Raw genomic sequence first — 19,056 nt, 5'->3', positions numbered from 1 at the left:
CATGAGACAAAAGTAAATTTAAGTGAGAAAGGTAGAATAATAATCCCCGAAACATAAAAACAAAAACAAAAACAAAAACAAAAAAGAAAATTTAGTAAAAACCTGAGGCTTCTCAAAACAAATATAATTATAAATACTATAAACCACTAAAGAGAGTATCAGAAGAAAAACAAACAAGCAAACTACTACTTCCCGGGGACACATGTTACGAACGTTATGCCAATTAATTTACCAATGTGGTCAAAATAAAAAATGCCCTTATTAAACAATTCAATCTGACAAAGCTAACTCAAGATATTTCAAAACATTCCACAAAAAAACAAAATAGCCCTAAACACTTTCGTTGGTGATTTTCACCTAGCAGTTAAGAACCAATCAAATTAGACAAACAAAGAATAGCAGAAAACACTCCCTAGTCCATTGTTAGACGCTGATACCATATCAAAACTTTGGTGAAGAAAGTTATAAAACTCAATAAAAATTAAGAAAACAGAAACTGAGGTGTATAAAAGGATGATAAGGCATGCCCAAACAATTCATATCACAGGAAAACATGGTTGGCTTGACATCTAATAGTCACTAATGTCATCCCTAAAGCCTCAACTTCCTATTTTAAGTCAACTCCAGAATGGTGCTTATCTACTTCAATTCATGGAGATCTCAACATGCAAGTCAGATCACATAAATACAGGGTAAGATGCTACAGTAGTTATGTTTCTGATGATATAAAGAATACCTGAAATATCTTAAGAAGATACATTTTAAATGTTTAGTTGACAGTGTCAGCCCAGTGCATCAGGGGCATGCTATCTATCGTACAGAAAGGCATAAAGCAGAAAAAGTTGTTTTCCTCAGAGGTGGCAGGAAGCAAAGGAGTCCAAAGTCTTTGTCTCCTTCTGAAAACACATCACAATGTCTTCCAAGATCTTCCCCTTATTAATGTTTTCATATTCTGATTCTAATAATGTAAAGCTATAAGCCAAGCCTTTGATAGGTGGGATTTGGGAGAAAACTCCAAACCCAAACTTGACTCAGACCCACAATATGCAGGCTCACCTTAAAAACCCCTGATAATCATCAGGGCCCTTCCCTGGACTTGGAATTCCCTGTTTTCCTGCAGTTCTTGTGTAGGGTTGAGAATCTAGGAGCTTCTCTCCTTTCAAGACAGCATATCCCTTGGTGTCCTTGTAGTTCGTGTCTTATTTAGGTAGCCATGTGGCTGAATCCTAATGGATGTAGTCTCTCTGACATTTCTAGGAGACCCAATCTTACAGCAAACTTCCTGTGGCTCCTAACAATCTCTTCACCTCAACTTCTGCAATGATCCCTGAGTCGTGCATATAAGAATGTGAAGTAAATGTATCATTGGTAGTGATCAGCCCTGGGATCACATACACACAGGGACCATGACACAGACTGAACAGTCTGTATTTATGTATTTAGGAGTGTGTATGTGTGTGTGTGTGTGTGTGTGTGTGTGTGTGTGTGTGTGTGTGTGTAACAACAATTGAAAAAAATAGGACATGAATTTGATAATTTGATTGTGCACTTGGGAGCAGCTGGAGGGAAGAAATGGAAGGAAAAGTGGCAGACAAATATCTTCGTCGAAGCCTTCATCAATAAGGCTGGAATAGCAGAAGGTAAATTTACTTAATTATAACCAAGGCCATTGCAAACAACGAAAATAAATGAACACTAAGTCCATTAATGCACAGATGGCATCATAACAAAATACAGGCATTGTGGTGGTGAAAGCAGAGGAAGAGTAGGATGAGTAAACCAAAATTGATTCCTAAAAATAAGGATCAGGTACAGAACACCTTTCCACAAGCTCAGGAGAAATGAGTTTGACAAAGCAATACTATTTGGCAAATCAATAGTGGACAAACTATTATCGTTTAAAACTGGCAAAGGGAAGAAGTAATCTTTTAAGTAAAGAATTCACTAAAAGGCTATCTTCATTGTTCTCCATATGCAAAGACAAGCTGCCTGATTCGGAACAAGCCTTCTTTTAATGACAGAAGTCCCTATCTTCAACATCCTCATTGTCATCGACATTATGGTAAAGTATGTTAAACTTTTTACACACATATTACATTTTTGTTATGTGTGTATAATGCATGTGTGTACCTACATGCACACCTGCATGGTGGGTGAGACATGCTACAATGCATGTGTGCAGGTCAGAGGCCAGCTTTCAGAACTCCTCTGCTCCTACCATATGAGATGCAGGAGTTAAGTCATGCCACAAGGCTTGACAGAAAGGTGACTCTGCCCACCGAACTATGTCCCTGACCCTAAATTAAACTATTCCTTCCAGAGTATTCTGCCATTATCTGGAGATTTCTCTGCCACTTTCATTCCAGTCACAGACTGTTGAAATTTTTTAAACATTTACACTGTTATCCAGAGTATCTTCCACAAGCACCCAGCTCCCACTAAAGCTCTAGGAACGCCTCAGAAGACTGAGCTGAAAGACACAGCGGCTGGAAGACTGAGGATGCTGTGAGGTACTGCCTGTGGCATGGTCATCACACTCCTGGGCTCACACCAGCTGTGGTTAACTATACATGACCTATAGAAAACCAACGGAGCCACGTTCCTCAGCAGATGGAGAAGAAGACCCCAGGCCCTGCCCCTCACTGACATGGCAGATGACAGCTGTTTACTATGGAGGAAGAGTCATCTTTCTTTGGGGATATGGTTATTTGGTATTACGCCCTTGTATAGAAGGGCAGCGTTTAATAGATTTAGTGGGTTGTCATTAATAAAACAAAGCAAAGAGGAGGAGAGGAAGTTAGAAAGGAGAAGTTTGGGGAAGAGTATATAGGAATTTGAAAAGAAAAATTGGGTGTATATGATATTTTGTGGATATACTATAAAATACTCAAGGAACTTTCGTGTTCCCAAATACCTTCCACTGTTGCCATGTAAGTTTCCTATTGTACACTGAACAAATCAGTGACCATCAGCCACTGTTTATATAGTAGTGAAGAAACTCAAAAATAAATTGCCTTCCAGGTGTAGGGAAATAAATGATTTGCATGCTTCTAAATTTGTTCTAAAATATACTTTATGGTGCACATCCTTGTTTATTTTCTAATTCAGTTGGGCCTTGAACACCATGAGTCTTGCCAGCACAGTAGAAAACCTTAGTAAAGCATTTTTCTTCTTATTATTATTATGATTGCTTAGAATTTGTTAATGGAAAATTGCTATTGGTTTGCTTTTTTGAAAAAATTCAAATTGTATAATGTTATTAGTAACTAAAAAGGAAGCTCTTTGCCAGGGTGATGATACAAATATATAATCCCAGGAGTCAATGGGAAGCAGAAGGATCACTGCCAAGTTCTAGGCCACCCAAAAGTATGTGCTGAACTCAAACTGTCCCCGGAAAACTTAGCAAGACCTGTATCAACATAACTGTGCATGAAGGTGCACACCTCCTGTAATACTAGCACTTGTAGATAGAGGTGCAGATCATGGGTAATCCAGAATTGTTTCTCTGCCCTTTATAGAAAAAGATCAAGTGTAATATCAAGGATTTCTTGGCTACATAGGAACTTTAAGGACAGCCTAACTGAGAGTCTATCTTAAAGAGAAAAGTTAATTTAAAAATACCAACATGCTCAGATACAAACTAAATTTAAAATTCTATTAAATCAAGCTTAAAACACAGAGATTAAAAGGAGAAAAAAAAAGAAAAATCACTGTCATCATCATCATCATCATCATGAAAAGTAAGACTCTTTTAGTCAAACATAAAATTCCATGCTGTGCAGATAACAGAGGTTTCCTAATTACAGGGTCAATGTGCAAAAATAGAGCACCAAAGTCATCCTTCACCTCCTGTTGTTAGAACCTTACTCATTTCTTATTGAGAGACCTGATGGTAGGATGGTTCATTCATCCCTGCCCTGCTTTGTCTGAGAGAACAGTCTAAGAGGATGGACTGCCAATTGTATTGGCCTTTAGTGTTTACTATTTTTAAAAAATTCAAGAGAAAGTGGAGATAGGAAGATGACTCCCTTTTTTAAAAGCTTGTAATATCAACATGAGAACCTGAGCTCCAATTTCTATGTTCCACATAAGAGCTGAGAACAGAGGCAAACATTTGTAACTGTAGCTCCAGGAGACAGAGACACACAGATCCACTCAGGTCATCTGCTCCCAGCTCACTTATCAAAAAGTGCCAAGTTCAGTGAAGGACCTTGTCACTACATCTTTTTGATGTCACTCTTCTTTTCTACTAAGCATATGGATTTCTTATACTGAGCCCTTTTATAGTCAAAAACTTTCTCTGGATATTGTTTTTTTCTTTTATTGGATAATTTATTTATTTACATTTCAAATGTTATCCCCTTTCCTGGTTTCCACTCCAGAAACACCCCATCCAATCCCTCCAACCCCTTGCCTCCATGGGGATACAGTCCCACCCACCCATCACCCACCCATCCACACCCTCCCACCTCCCCAGCCTGGCATTCCCCTAAACTGGGGAATCCGCCATTCTCAGGACCAAGGGCCTCTCATTCCATTGAAATCCAACAAGGCCATTGAAATCCAACAAGGCCATCCTCTGCTACATATGTGGCTGGAGTCATGGGTCACTCTATGTGTACTCTTTGCTTTGTGGTTTAGGGTCTGGGATATCTGACGGTCTGGTTAGTTGATAATGTTTTTCTTCCTATGGTTGCCAACCCCTTCATATCCTTCAGTCGTTTCTCTACCTCCTCCACTAGGGACCCTGTTCTCGGTTCAATGTTTGGCTGCGAGCATTCACCTCTGTATTTGTCATGCTCTGGAAAAGCCTCCCAGGAGACAGCTATATCAGGCTCCTGTCAGCATGCACCTCTTGGCATTCCCAGGACTGACTGGGTTTTGTGACTGTATATGGTTTTTGTGACAGTGTGTGGCAGTCTCTGGATGGCCTTTCCTTCAGTCTCCGCTCCACACTTTGTCTCCATATTTCCTCCTGTGAGTATTTTGTTCCCCCTTCTAAGAAGGACTGAAGCATCCACACTTTTGTCTTTCTTCTTCTTGAGCTTCATGTGGTCTGTGGATTGCATCTTGGGTATTCTGAGCTTTTGGCTAATATACACTTTTCAGTGAGTGCATACCATGTGTGTTTTTCTGTTATTGGGTTACCTCACTCAGGATATTTTCAAGTTCCATCCATTTGCCTAAGAATTTCATGAAGTCATTATTTTTAATAGCTGAGTAGTACTCCATTGTGTAAATGTACCACATTTTCTGTATCAGTTTCTCTGTTGAAAGACATCTGGGTTCGTTGCAGCTTCTGGCTATACTAAATAATGCTGCTATGAATATAGTGGAGTATGAGTCCTTGTTATATGTTGGAACATCTTTTGGGTATATGCCCAGGAGTGGTATAGCTGGATCCTCAGGTAGTACTATGTTCAATTGTCTGAGGAACTGCCAGACAGATTTCCAGAGTGGTTGTACCAGTCTGCAATCCTACCAACAATGGAGGAGTGTGCCTCTTTCTCCACATCCTCGTCAGCATCTGTTGTCACCTGAGTTTTTGATCTTAGCCATTCTGACTCGTGTCAGGTAGGATCTCAGGGTTGTTTTGATTTGATTTTACACTGATGAGTAAGGATGTTGAACATTTCTCTAGGTGCTTCACGGCATTCAATATTCCTCAGTTGAGAATTCTTTGTTTAGTTCTGTATCCCATTTTTTAATAGGGTTATTAGATTCTCTGGAGTCAAACTTCTTGGGTTCATTAGATAACCTCGTTCCAAATGCAGCCAATACGGAGGCTAAGTAGCCTGGGCTACTGCATCCTGTGCAATGTCAATGGTGGGCACCTATATTATATGTGGTATATGTATTAACCACATTGAAAACTGTTCAGAAAACACCAGCGGTCACTCCTAAAACCTTACAAAATATACTGAAACCCAAAAGACCATGAAACCCAAAGGAGCGATGAGAAATAATATCACATGGCATTGTTAAGTAGATACTTAGAACACTGGAATTTAACACAATAGGTACACTGTGACGGAAGCAAAACGCTTGTGACAGCGCAGAGTGGACAGTAGTCAACTGATGGCTCTAGGATTTAAAACTTCATATGTGTATTTGTTCATAGTTTCCAGGATACACATTGGTACCATGTGTGTCCTAGGCTTATGTGGCTAAGGTATAACAAATTGTAATATTTTATAAGAAATTTGCATATATATTATGGAATTAAATGATAAAGTAGACTATTATCAAAATGTTATAAGAAATTAGGATATACCTAACTTTATAAAAAAAATTTGTGTGTATGTATTCTCTGAACAAGTTTTTTTGTTTGTTTTTTGTTTTATATTTCTTTTTTTCATATTTATTAAATTGGGTATTTCTTATTTATATTTCGATTGTTATTCCCTTTCCCGGTTTCTGGACCAACATCCCCCTCCCCTCCACCTCCCTTATCTATGGGTGTTCCACTCCCCATCCTCCCCCCATTACCGCCCTCCCAACAACAATCACATTCACTGGGGGCTCAGTCTTAGCAGGACCCAGGGCTTCCCCTTCCACTGGTGCTCTTACTAGGATATTCATTGCTACCTATGGGGTCAGAGTCCAGGGTCAGTCCATGTATAGTCTTTAGGTAGTGGCTTAGTCCCTGGAAGCTCTGGTTGCTTGACATTGTTGTACATATGGGGTCTCGAGCCCCTTCAAGCTCTTCCAGTTCTTTCTCTGATTCCTTCAACGGGGGTCCTGTTCTCAGTTCAGTGGTTTGCTGCTGGCATTCGCCTCTGTATTTGCTGTATTCTGGGTGTGTCTCTCAGGAGAGATCTACATCCGGTTCCTGTCGGCCTGCACTTCTTTGCTTCATCCATCTTATCTAGTTTGGTGACTGTATACGTATGGGCCACATGTGGGGCAGGCTCTGAATGGGCGTTCCTTCAGCCTCTATCCTAAACTTTGCCTCCCTCATTTTTTATTATCCAGTTAAATGCTGGGTTATTTCCTCTACAGATAAAATTATATTACATAGCAGAAATGAAACACAGAAAAAGTCTAGAACTCAAATTCCCCCAAAAGTATCTAAGGCAAATTCCTTCTGAGGTATTAAAATGGAGAGGTTTACACAAAATATCACCAAGTTCCAGTAAACATAATACCATAATAGGGAAAAGTGAGATTATACAGCACAACTCAACAAAATACGGTAAAGATGTGAATCTTGATTTAAAAATCTTACAAGTGTTTGTTTCACCAATAAATGATGACCTTGAGCAGAAAGAGCATTAAGAAGGCTTTCATCTGTAAACTCTTGAGTGTATGGTTTATTTCAGGCATTGTAAAGGTTGCTATAAGCAATACAAATACTTGCAAATAGCTTAGGCACTGAAATCCTTATGTGACAACTAAGATGGAAATAGAGTAACTAAATATTCCTATGCTTTCGCTGTGCACAGTGAAATTTTCCTGAAAAAGTAATTTAAGTGTGTACCTTTCAATGGTGTAGTCTTTTCTTTTTCATTTGGACCTCCCTGCTGGATTTGTGCCATGTTTATCCAAATTGGCAAGAAAATTAAAGAGCTCAAGGAAATAGACATCGATCTTCAGAAGACAGTCTAGAATGAATGAAAGCAATAAATTAAGCTTCACCCAAAGCCTACCTACTCCGTGCAAACGTCCTAACTCCTACAAGAGGAAGAGAAGCACTTCCTACATTGATTTGGAACTCTATTTTGTGGAGACCCACACAACAAAAGTTGCTATTTCTTGCTTCAAATGACAGCATTTATGTGCCTGATTCAGTTAATAGCTTACAAGTTGCTGTTGTTGTTATAGCATAAACATCACCAAACATAAAATCTTCAAACTTTAGCAATAATGAAAACAACTTATCCCAAAATTCAAAAAAATAAAGAAAAGCTGTACTATGGAAATATTTAAATTTAGTCCATATATATAAAAAAAATCAGTCTGGCGGTTCCTCAGAAAATTGAACATTGCACTACCTGAGGACCCAGCTATAGCTCTCTTGGGCATATACTCAAAAGATGCTCCAACACACAACAAAGACACATGCTCCACTATGTTCATAGCAGCCTTATTTATAACAGCCAGAAGCTGGAAAGAACCCAGATGCCCTTCAACAGAGGAATGGATACAGAAAATGTGGGGCATCTACACAATGGAATATTACTCATATTATCATCCTGAGTGAGGTAACCCAATCACAGAAAAACACACATGGTATGCACTCACTGATAAGTGGCTATTAGCCCAAATGCTCAAATTACCCAAGATGCACAGAACACATGAAACTCAAGAAGGATGACGAAAATGCAATGCTTCACTCCTTCTTTAAAATGGGAACAAGAATACCTTTAGGAAGGGATAGAGAGGCAAAGCTTAGAACAGAAGTAGAAGGAACACCCATTCAGAGCCTGACCCACATGTGGCCCATACATATACAGTCACCAAACTAGATAAGATGAAGCAAAGAGGTGCAGGCCAACAGGAACCGGATGTAGATCTCTCCTGAGAGACACACCCAGAATACAGCAAATACATAGGAGAATGCCATCATTAAACCACTGAACTGAGAACGGGACCCCCGTTGAAAGAATCAGAGAAAGGACTATAAGAGCTGAAGGGGCTTGAGACCCCATATAAACAACAATGCCACCAGAGCTTCCAGGGACTAAGCCACTACCCAAAGACTATTCATGGACTTACCCTGGGCTCCAATTGCATAGGTAGTAATGAATAGCCTAGTAGGGGCACCAGTGCAAGGGGAAGCCCTTGGCCCTGCCAAGGCTGGACCCCAATGAATGGGATTGTTGTTGGGAGGGCGGTAATGGGGGGAGGATGGGGAGGGGAACACCCACATAGAAGGGGAGGAAGAGGGGTTAGGGGATGTTGGCCTGGAAACCGGGAAGGGAAAACATTTGAAATGTAAATAAGAAACACCCAATTTAATAAAGATGGGGAAAAATATACATCAAATCCAGGTATGGTAGTGCATACCCATAATCTTAGCATTTATGCAATTATACTAAGAAAGTTGAATTACAGGTCTGAGGTCAGCCTGAGCTGCAAAGCAAGACTCCATGTCAAAAACTGAGAGTAAACAGTAAGAAGGAAAACCTACACTGGTAATAGAAACAAAGCAAAACTGAGGTTCTTATGACTCAGAAACACAACTGATTTGTTACTCATCTGCAAATTTCAGTGCCCATTCTTAAGTACATTTGATGTTGTCATAGACATGCAAACGTGGATGAGAAAATCCATGAGGACTCAATTGGACACCAAAACCTCCAGGCACCTAAGCAATGCTGAGAGTGGGAAAAATAATCTTCCTAGGGAAGAGCTCAGCAAGAACTTCTCAGAAATACTTCACCTACTCAGTGAGCAGGTAAGAAAGTTTAAGGCCTAATGATGAAAAGAAATATTTCAAACTAGTGAATGTTGTAAAGGTCATAACCAATAGTGCTCACATCTCAACTCTACTACAGGCGATGTAAGAGAATGGACACTCTGGTTCCTCCACAAACTAGACAGGAGCCTGTGTCACTTTCCATATTTGTACAATGTAAATGACAATCATGTTTCTCTTACAGTGAAATTAAATATGAAATATTTTGTACAGTGCCCACTCTATAATTAACTGCTCAATATAACATATAACTCATATAACAAATGAACCTATTTTCCCAATTAATAAGAGCTCTGTGGGCATAAACAGGCCACTTAATATTCAAAACCTTCACTTTTCCAATTAAAAAATGGGCAACTACCTTAAATAGTAGCTGTTGAAAATTAAACACCACAGATACTTATAGTCAGTATAATGGTTTGTATATGCTTGCCCCAGGGAGCCGCACTATTAGGAGGTGTGGACTTGTTGGAATTCGTGTGTCACTGTGTATGTGTGTGTGGTGGGGTGGGGGGCGAGAGGGGGAAGGAGGCTTTTTAAACACCCTAGTTTAGTCTTCTCCCAGAAGTCTTCAGATGAAGATGTAGAACTCTCAGCTCCTCCTACATCATGCCTGCCTGGACTCTGCTATGCTCCTGCCTTGTTGTTAATGGACTGAACCTCTGAACCTGTAACTCAGTGCACTCAACTAAATGTTGCCTTGGTCATGGTGTTTTTTCACAGCAGTAAAACCCTTACTAAGACAGCCAGTTATTTCTATAACTAACAGTACCAGTGGTATCCAATGTAATTCAATCTCCTAAAAGGAATAACTTCAATAAAAATAACAGCTTAAAGTTTATATCCAAAGTGTCCTCTTAAAATAGGGTATTAATCGTAAGGGTCCAGCTGCAATTTTGGGCACTACTGGAAGGTGGAAGAGTCTTTAGGGGTAGCAGTGGGAGGGAGTTCGATCACTTGGGGTGTGAACTTGAAAAATACATTAGGACCCTGGATTATTATTATCTTGATCTTTGCTTCTAGGCCTCAATGAAGTGAATAACCTTGTACTCTCCACCATGATGCTCTCTCTCGGTCTTGCCACAAGTCTCAAAGCAATGGAGTTAACAGACCCTAGACTAAAGTCTCCAAACTAGACTCTATCATCTTGGGCAGTTTGTCACAGTGACAAACAGCTAGTTAACAAAACCTTTGACTAAAAAACTAATTTCCCTTAGTATAAAAATAGCTATTTTTCCCCATGATTGGGTAACTGAAAGTTATATAAATACACTAAAAATAAAATGTGGAAATATTCCTTGAAGAAACATCCTAATCTGTAGGGTAGACAGCATGCTGCAGTGGTGAATAAAACAGACACAGTCGTTTGCCTTTACAGGGTTTACTTACTTACTTGCTTGCTTGCTTGCTTACTAAGCGAAGTCAAGCTGAAAGTGATCATAAATGAATAGTATAGGTCTAGACTGACCACTACTACTAGTTCAAAGTGATACTTGTAAGAGGTATCATCACATTCAGGAATTAATCAGATCAGACAAACCCCCCAAGTCTATGGACAAGTGTCACTAGCAATCCCTTATTAAACATAAATCTACAGAAAAATTAAAGACAAATGCTATTAATGAGAGGTCCGATAGAGTGCCCTTTCCTAACACATTTACAAGTATATTGGCTATCTACAGAGAGCTTCTTACAGCCTACACACTAAGCACTGCTCTGGCAATGCAGAATTTCTTCTACTATAAACCACTGGCTTAGTTAGGGTTACATGCTATGGTGAGTCAGCATGACCAAAAATGAGTTGGGGACAAATGGATTCATTTTACTTCTGAATCCATATCATTCATTGTTCAACATCATAGGAAGACAGGGCAGGAATCTAGAGGCAGGTGCTAGTTCTGGGGCCATGGAAAGGTGCTTAATGGTTTGCTCCTCATGTTTGCTCAGTCTGCTTTCTTGTATAAATCAGGACCACCAGCCTGGGAGTAGACTCATTGGTATCAAGGAGAATAACCCACGGGCTCAAATGCTTGAATGCTTGGTACCCACTGTTGGGGAAGGACCAGGAGGTGCAGACTTGTTGAAAAAAGTGTATGACTGGAGGCAGAGTTTGAGGTTTCAAAATCCCAGGCCAGGCCCTCTCTCTTCTTCTTCCTCTTCTTCCTGCTCCTCCTGTCCCTCCTCCTCCTCCTCCTTCCCCTTTCCCTCTCCCTCTTTTCATTCCCCTCTTTCCCTTTCTCCTTGCAGATTAACTACTGCTTCAGTACCATGCCTGTCTGCTTCCTACCATGATGATCATACATTAACACTCTAAAACTATAAGCAAATCCCTAATTAAATGTTTTCATTCTTTTTGCCTTGGTCATAGTGTTTCTTCAGAGCAATAGAATACTAAGGCATACCCCACATCAATCACTAATTAAAAAATGCCTTACATTCTAGCCTCTAGCCAGATCTTATAAAGACATTTTTGATTGGGTTCCCTCCTCTCAGATGACTCTAGCTTGTGTCAAACTTACATCAAATTATCTAGTACAACCACTGAGTCATTTTTCATTAGCCCCAAATTATCTGATTCATGAACAGAACAATGTATATAATTATTTTGCTATAGCTGTATTAATAAAGAATATGTTTTGATGTCATGTGAAGGTCACATTTCTATATACTTATTTATTTCATATGTGTGTGTGTGTGTGTGTGTGTGTGTGTGTGTGTGTGTGTTTGTGTGTGAGAGTGTCTAAGTATGTGCATCATATACATCCAAAAGCCTGGGGAGATCAAAAGACAAATTGGATTCCCTGGAAATGGAGTACAGATCCTCTGAAAAAACAGCAAGTGCTCTTAACACTGAGCCATCTCTCCAGACTCCAAATTCACATTTTAAATATTTACATCCATGATTATCAGAATTAAACCATAATCAATAATCACTACTTTTTATTTCCTATGAAACAACCTAAAAATTCAGAGTGCTTTATTGTGAAGATGACATATAAGCTAAGGTATTATGCCTTTCTGCATGTGATGTGATCCTGACCCTTACAGCAGCAAACAAATCAAGTAAACATGAAGTAAAGGTAATTTGTCTGTCGCTCTTATGTCCTGTTTTAGACCTTATCATCTTGCCTTATTTCCCACAGCTATCGCACAGCTGGTAAAGCTAAACCAGGAATATTATAAATTCTCAATTTAGTTTTGCTAGTAAAAATTCAGAATAACACCCTGCATGAACACAGATAAACACGACTGAAAATGCAGCCAGCAAGGCATTTGGTACACTTGATATATATTACTATGTGCACAAGACACAGTTTATCTGATGAACGTTAGGTTATAGGGAGTAAGGAGGTGGAAGGTTTTATCTGATGGGAACTAGGATACAGTTGACATGTTGTATACTTCATGATTACCACTGCTGTTTAAATGTGGCTTCCTAGAAATGCTTATGGTTCAAACTAAATTCAAAACATCTCAGTTTGCAGTTTCATTCAGTGAACTACACAAAGCAATTATCATATCTTTATCTTGACCTTTCTATAATTCCAACAGAGAATCCACGCATGTTATACAGCTATAAACAACTTGTCATGTGTAATCTCCATCCAGTCAGCATTTCTAAACACAAAACAGTAGACTGTTTCTTGCCCAGTTGGCTCACAACACCGTGTGAGCACATAAAAATATGGAGAAAGAAAGATACTAAGAGACCTATTTTCTCATGTTTTGGTCTTAGGCAGGTACTAAATACAAACTAGAAAATGATAATATTGCTCGCATATTCTGAAGACATAGATGACCATATGAGGCCTGGCCAAGATCAAGTAAAACTGAGTGAAAACCCTCAGAACACTGAGGCTGGTTTGAATTGACCCTAGCCATAAAGAATCTACACTCAATAAGTGAAGGGGAATAGAACTCAAAACAGCTAACTTGCAAGTGAGAGTTCACTAAGTCAAACTTGTACTGGCAATTTAAAAAGAGCTGAAGACCTAAAGAAATACAATTAAAACAGTCATGTGGCATTCTGTGAAGGACAGCTCAAACTAATGCTAGGCAGCATCTAATTACAAAGTATGTTTGTATAAGTATGTTTGGGGTGAGTATGTGTGAGGATGTATGACCATCCATATGGGCACTGAGCGAGAGGCTGAAAGATGAAGGCATCAGGCTAGAACAGACGCAGAAGACACTCAGGGGCCTTGGTACCTAGAAAATGGCAATTTCTACAAGGAATACAATTATATGAGAAGAAAGTTTAGGTCAGAATAGGAATACCTAACACATAGTCATTAAAACTAAATCCTCATTTTTCTCATATGATGTTACAACAGCTTGAGATAAGAAATCTAGGTTTTCAATCTCTGTCCCACCATCCACTAGCTAAGTGAACGAACAAGAAAGAATGTACATTGAACCATTCTACGCACTATAAAGCCCTTTAGACACACTGTTAACTCAGAAGGCATAACTCAGTGGGGTGGCAGGTATGCAATCCTAGGACTTGGGAAGCTGACAGAGGACCACTAGTTCAAGGCCAGCCTGTGCTATATAGTAAGACTCTATTTGAAAAAGGGAATTGGAATGAAGTTCCCAGCAACTTGTCCTCAGAATTCTAGGACTAAAAGTGATTCACTGTACAAATGTGAAGACAACACGTATCACTTATATGCATACCATGAACCAAACATAAGATACCACAAGAAGCAGCTCTACGATGACAACGTCTAAGATTCTAGTGAAAGAAGTCCTAAGTGCATTCACAATCCTTCCAAATGTTTGTATTAGTTTGCTTCTTTTTATTGTGATAAAATACTGACCAAAACTGAATTAGGAGAGAAAGGGTTTATTTCATCTTTCAAGTCCAATCATCACCAAAGAAAATCAGGACAAGAACTCATGGCAGGAGTCTAGAAGCAGAAAGTGAAGCAAAGACCATGGTGGAATGCTACATATTGCTTTTTTTAAATTATTTTTGGAAACAGATTTTCTTCCTCGTATAATATATTCTGATTATCATTTCCCTTCCTCCACTCCTGCCGATTCCTCCCTATTTCTTCTCTTATTTGGATCCACCCCCTTTCTGTCTATCATTAAAAAATAAACAAGTTTCTAGGGGAACATAATATAATTAATATAATATGATAAAACAAAAACAAACACGACAAATAAATAGAAGAAAAAGAGCCCCAAAATAGGCACAATAAACATATATAGACACAGAAATTCTCTTTTAAACACACACAGGAATCCCTTAAAAAACACAAAACTGGAAGCCATAATATATATGCAATGGATGTATAGGGCAAAAGGAGAGAAAGAGAATTAAATGGAAAAGAAAAAAGAAAAACAAGAGAGCAGCACACGGGGTCTCAGTATTAGATCCTAGATGAAGAGAGAAGAGGGAAGCCACCAAGACAGAGACGCCATGGAGAGGGTGCCACCAGAGGGAAACCAACAAAGAGGGTAACATATATAGGAGAGGAAGAGGACTGGGAGCTCAGTACCTTACATACCAAGAAACCAGTGCCCCAAGTACTTAGATCCAGCACCCTCATTACTGAATCAGGAGTATTCTTAATACTTAGCTCTGGTACTTGGCTGAGGACTGCTGTGGAGTCCCCAGCAGTAGAAATAAGATGCTGATGTCACCTTAACATCTTCAAGAGAGTCCTAGAGTTTATGGTACACTTGGGTCTATATCACAACCATTGGCTGTGCATTTCTGTTCCAGTGCAAATAAAATAAAAAAGATGTGCTCACAGCTGAAAAAGAAAGAAAAAGAAAAAAGAAAAGCCATGACATGACATTGTAAGACAAGAAACTCCAAGGGAGCTGCTGAGTTAGTTTTCTGTTGGCTATTTATTGCTGGGCATGCAGACCACCCTTAAGTCTGACTTGTTTGTCCAGTGAGACTCCCCTGAAGGAAACTGCAGTTTCATCTGCAAATGGTTGTCACTTGGAGATTGCTTCCAGGCTAGGGATGCAGCTTGTGTCCACTTCTCTCAATCCCATCTGGTCCTGTGTGTGCTGCCCCAGTCTCTGTATGTTAGTCCTGCTGTGTTTAGAAAGCCTTGTTTCCTTGATGTCCTCCACCCTGGCTATAGGGTGCTCTCCACAATGTAAGAGAAGGACTGTATTACTGAATAAAGCATCTACACAATTTATTGAACATGGAGAAGTCGAGTTAGGGCCTACCTAGAGCTACAGGCTCGTGTTTTTGGCACCTGAAAGTACTCTGCATGCTACAAAAGGAAAAAAGTAAAAACCAACACAACTATAATCTACAATTCTGCCCTGCCTGTCACATATGCTAGTATAAAGAGGATACGAAGCTTGTGGGAACAACCTACCAATGTCTGATTTGACAGAAGGCCCATTCTATGAGATGAAATTCATACCTGGTGCTATTTGGGTGACTGAAAACCTCAGACCAGATACCCCAGAGAACTATAGTGAAACCAAATATTACTTTCTGCTAAAGGAACACAGCAATAAAACGACTCTTAATGACATTCTGCTGTCCTCATAGATCAGTGTCTTGCTCAGCCATCATCAAGGAAGCCCTCCTGCAGCAGATGTGGACAAACACAGAGACCCACTGCCAAACAAGGTGCAGAGAGTGAGAGATCTTAGAACACTCAGGCCTAGATAGAATTTCGATCAAATTCCTCCTATAGCAGCTCAGAGAACCCTGTGGAAGAGGGCTTGGTTGTTTTATACAACCCAGAACCACCTGCCCAGGGGTAGCACTTCCCAGTGGGGTAGGAGCCCTCCCATATCAATCATTAATCAGCAAAATACTGCCACAGTCATGACCAAAGGCCACTCCAATAGAGCAATTCTACGATTTACCATCACTCTTCCCTAAGTGACTCCTGACAAAAGCAATCACAATATTATTAATACGTGTAGCTACATAAGGGCCAATTATGTACATTTAATCTTTATTTACAGTTTTGCCCAAAGAAGATTATTGTCCCTACAATGATCACAGATCGCCATCATCTGTGATCCTCTATACCCATTAGCACTACAAATGGCAGGGGCAGATAAAGTTGAGAGATCAGGCGACATAAAGATATCAGAAATCCTTGACATTAGAAAGTAAATTAACTAGACAAAAGAATCCTAGATATTAAATGGAAATTGGGCTTCTACCTCTTGAAATATTTGCCTGTGATCTATTGTACCAATCTTATAAGCTTAGGTGCTTCACCAAAACGAAAATTTCAAAATCCTCTATGGAGGCCTATACACTCATTAATATCACTAGCACGTATTAGAATTTGGAGTTTGAGGAAGTTGAAGGTAATTACCTAAAGTTTCAACTAAAGCTATTTCATTATCTTCAGTGCACTACAAACCATGAAGACTGATTAATAGTCACTCCACACTGTTCCCCACAATGATTTGACAAATCAGAAAATATAAAAGAACAAGCTACAGGTTAAGAAATATCAAACAAAAATGATTTTAAAAGAAAATATTTATTCATAGTATCTTTATCATAAGTCACAAAATTAGTAGTCTGGTACAGTATACAATTTATCTACCAAAAGAAAAAATTCAACAAGAGTAGAAAACTGAAGATTTCTATATAAAAATTCTAAAACTAAAGTTAAAAAAGTAAATTAAACTAAAACAATTCTCAATTTTGAAGCCTGACCTAAAATAATTTGGTAGTCATTTTAGACATTTTTCACACAAATGGAGAGTTATGGACTAGAACAAAGTAAATTTCAGAGAGAGAAAGTGTACCATCTTCAAGACTGACAAAAAGCCAAGTATGTCAGGTAGTAATTACTTCTGCACAGGTCTAATATACTTGTCATTACGACAGGTATAAACAATAAAATACAAATAGTAATATAAACTTATATACCTTCAGTCTAAATTAAACAGTCATAGAAATCCTCAGATTGTAAAACAGGCAGTCCCATTAAATAGCATTACTAACATAGCTAAAGACCCATATCACATTTTAATCCCATAAGAATGTTCACTGGTAAACTTGAGCTTGAACTTCAACTTACATCATAAAACATGATATAATTACGACATTCACTAGAAAACTTGTCAAACTGTATTTTGAGAGGAATCTGCCGCACAGATGCCAGGGATACAGCCAGCCAAGTCTCGGACCACCGACCGTTCAGAAGCTGACCTCAGTGCTGAGTACAACCTCACACAACATCAGGCCTTGCCCGTCACTGGCCGGCTGAACTGATGGCAATGGGAAAGCCAAGCCATTCTGTTCTAGACAACTCTAATGAGTAACATTTGTTCCAGAACCTGACAGACATTTCATCAGGACTATATGCAAATTAAACTTTTCCTTCAAACCAAAAATCTTTCTTTCTCTTTCACAAATACTTGCATTCCAGGAGCCTAACATATGTTTAATAAGCACTCAACAGCAATAATAGAACCTTAATCCCAATTATGATAATTAATACACATTTTCTGCCCCACATTCTTTCTTCACATTTGTTTCTGGAAAGCCTAGGCTTTGACAAAAAAAAAAAAAAAATCCTAAGAGATCAAAATGTAGAGTTTTAGAATATAGAGCACGGTCTCAATTCCCAGTGGATACATACATCTACAAAACTTCCCACAACTAAGGCCTAGAGAGCACTGTGGAAGAGTGGACAAAGACTTTAAAAGCCAGAGAATCAAGGACTTTAATGTGAAATAGTGTCACCTAATAACATCAGAAGCTAATCCCATAGAGTGTCATCAGCATGACCATCTAAACACAAACTGAACAATGGCACCACCAATAGAAATGCCAAGGTGGAGATAGTGACCCAGGAGGCTTCAATCCTACCTAAACAACTATAGGCAACTCAAAATGCAAATGGCAGCAGAAACAGCCTTTCCCATAGAAAAACAAACCAGCTAGCTATCCAATACCAATGGTCAGCCCTGAAAACATACATACAAGTAACATTATACAGAATGAGCAGGTTGTATTTAGGAATATTGACATATTAGAATATATATTCATATGCACATGTAATAAAATTAATAAAAAGGAATTCATAACTTTAAAGAGTAAAAATGGACATGTGAGAAGAGGGAGAAAAGGGAAGGAATATGATGTAATTTTCTTATCATATGAAAAAAGAAAAGAAATTTTTTTTAGTTTTTTGTTAATGGATTTTTTTAAGTTATATTTCAAATGTTATCCCCTTCCCCAGCTTCCCTGCAATAAGCCCCCATCCCATTCCCCTCCCCCTTCTCCTATGAGTGTTTTCCCACACCCATTTACCCACCCCTTCCAGCCTCCCTGCCCTGACATTCCCTTACTCTTGGGTGTCAAGAATGCAGGACAAAAGGGTTCTCCTCCCATTGGTGCTCAACAAGGCCACCCTCTGCTACATATGCAGCTGGAACCATGGGCCTGGCCATGTTTAGTCCCTGGGAGCTCTGGTTGGTTGGTATTGTTCTTACATAGTTGCAAAACCCTTCAGCTCCTCCAAACCCTTTCTCTAACTCCTCCATTGGTAACCCTGTTTTCAGTTCAATGGATGGCTGCTACCATTCTCCTCTATTTATCATGCTCTAGGAAAGCCTCTCAGGAGACAGCTATATCAAGCTCCTGTCAGCTTACACTTCTTGGTATCTACAAT

General features: G+C 39.2%; 1 protein-coding gene across 35 annotated transcripts in view; it reads right to left on the bottom strand.

Moving 5' to 3' along the window:
- Positions 1 to 19,056, bottom strand: part of Arb2a (ARB2 cotranscriptional regulator A) — a 464,299-nt gene that overhangs the window by 423,723 nt on the left and 21,520 nt on the right. For 11 of the 35 annotated variants that reach the window (NM_001439487.1, NM_001439488.1, NM_001439490.1 and 8 more), the window contains 1 exon segment: positions 7,481 to 7,604. In NM_001439487.1, coding sequence (NP_001426416.1) covers positions 7,481 to 7,586 — 106 coding nt within the window. In that variant the 5' untranslated portion in view covers positions 7,587 to 7,604. 35 annotated transcript variants of the gene reach the window in all.

Source organism: Rattus norvegicus, chromosome 2 (genome assembly GCF_021556685.1).
Source record: "Rattus norvegicus strain SHRSP/BbbUtx chromosome 2, alternate assembly SHRSP_T2T, whole genome shotgun sequence".
NCBI lineage: Eukaryota > Metazoa > Chordata > Mammalia > Rodentia > Muridae > Rattus > Rattus norvegicus.
Note: the sequence above shows the minus strand (reverse complement) of the source record. Positions and strands in the feature narration are given on the sequence as shown.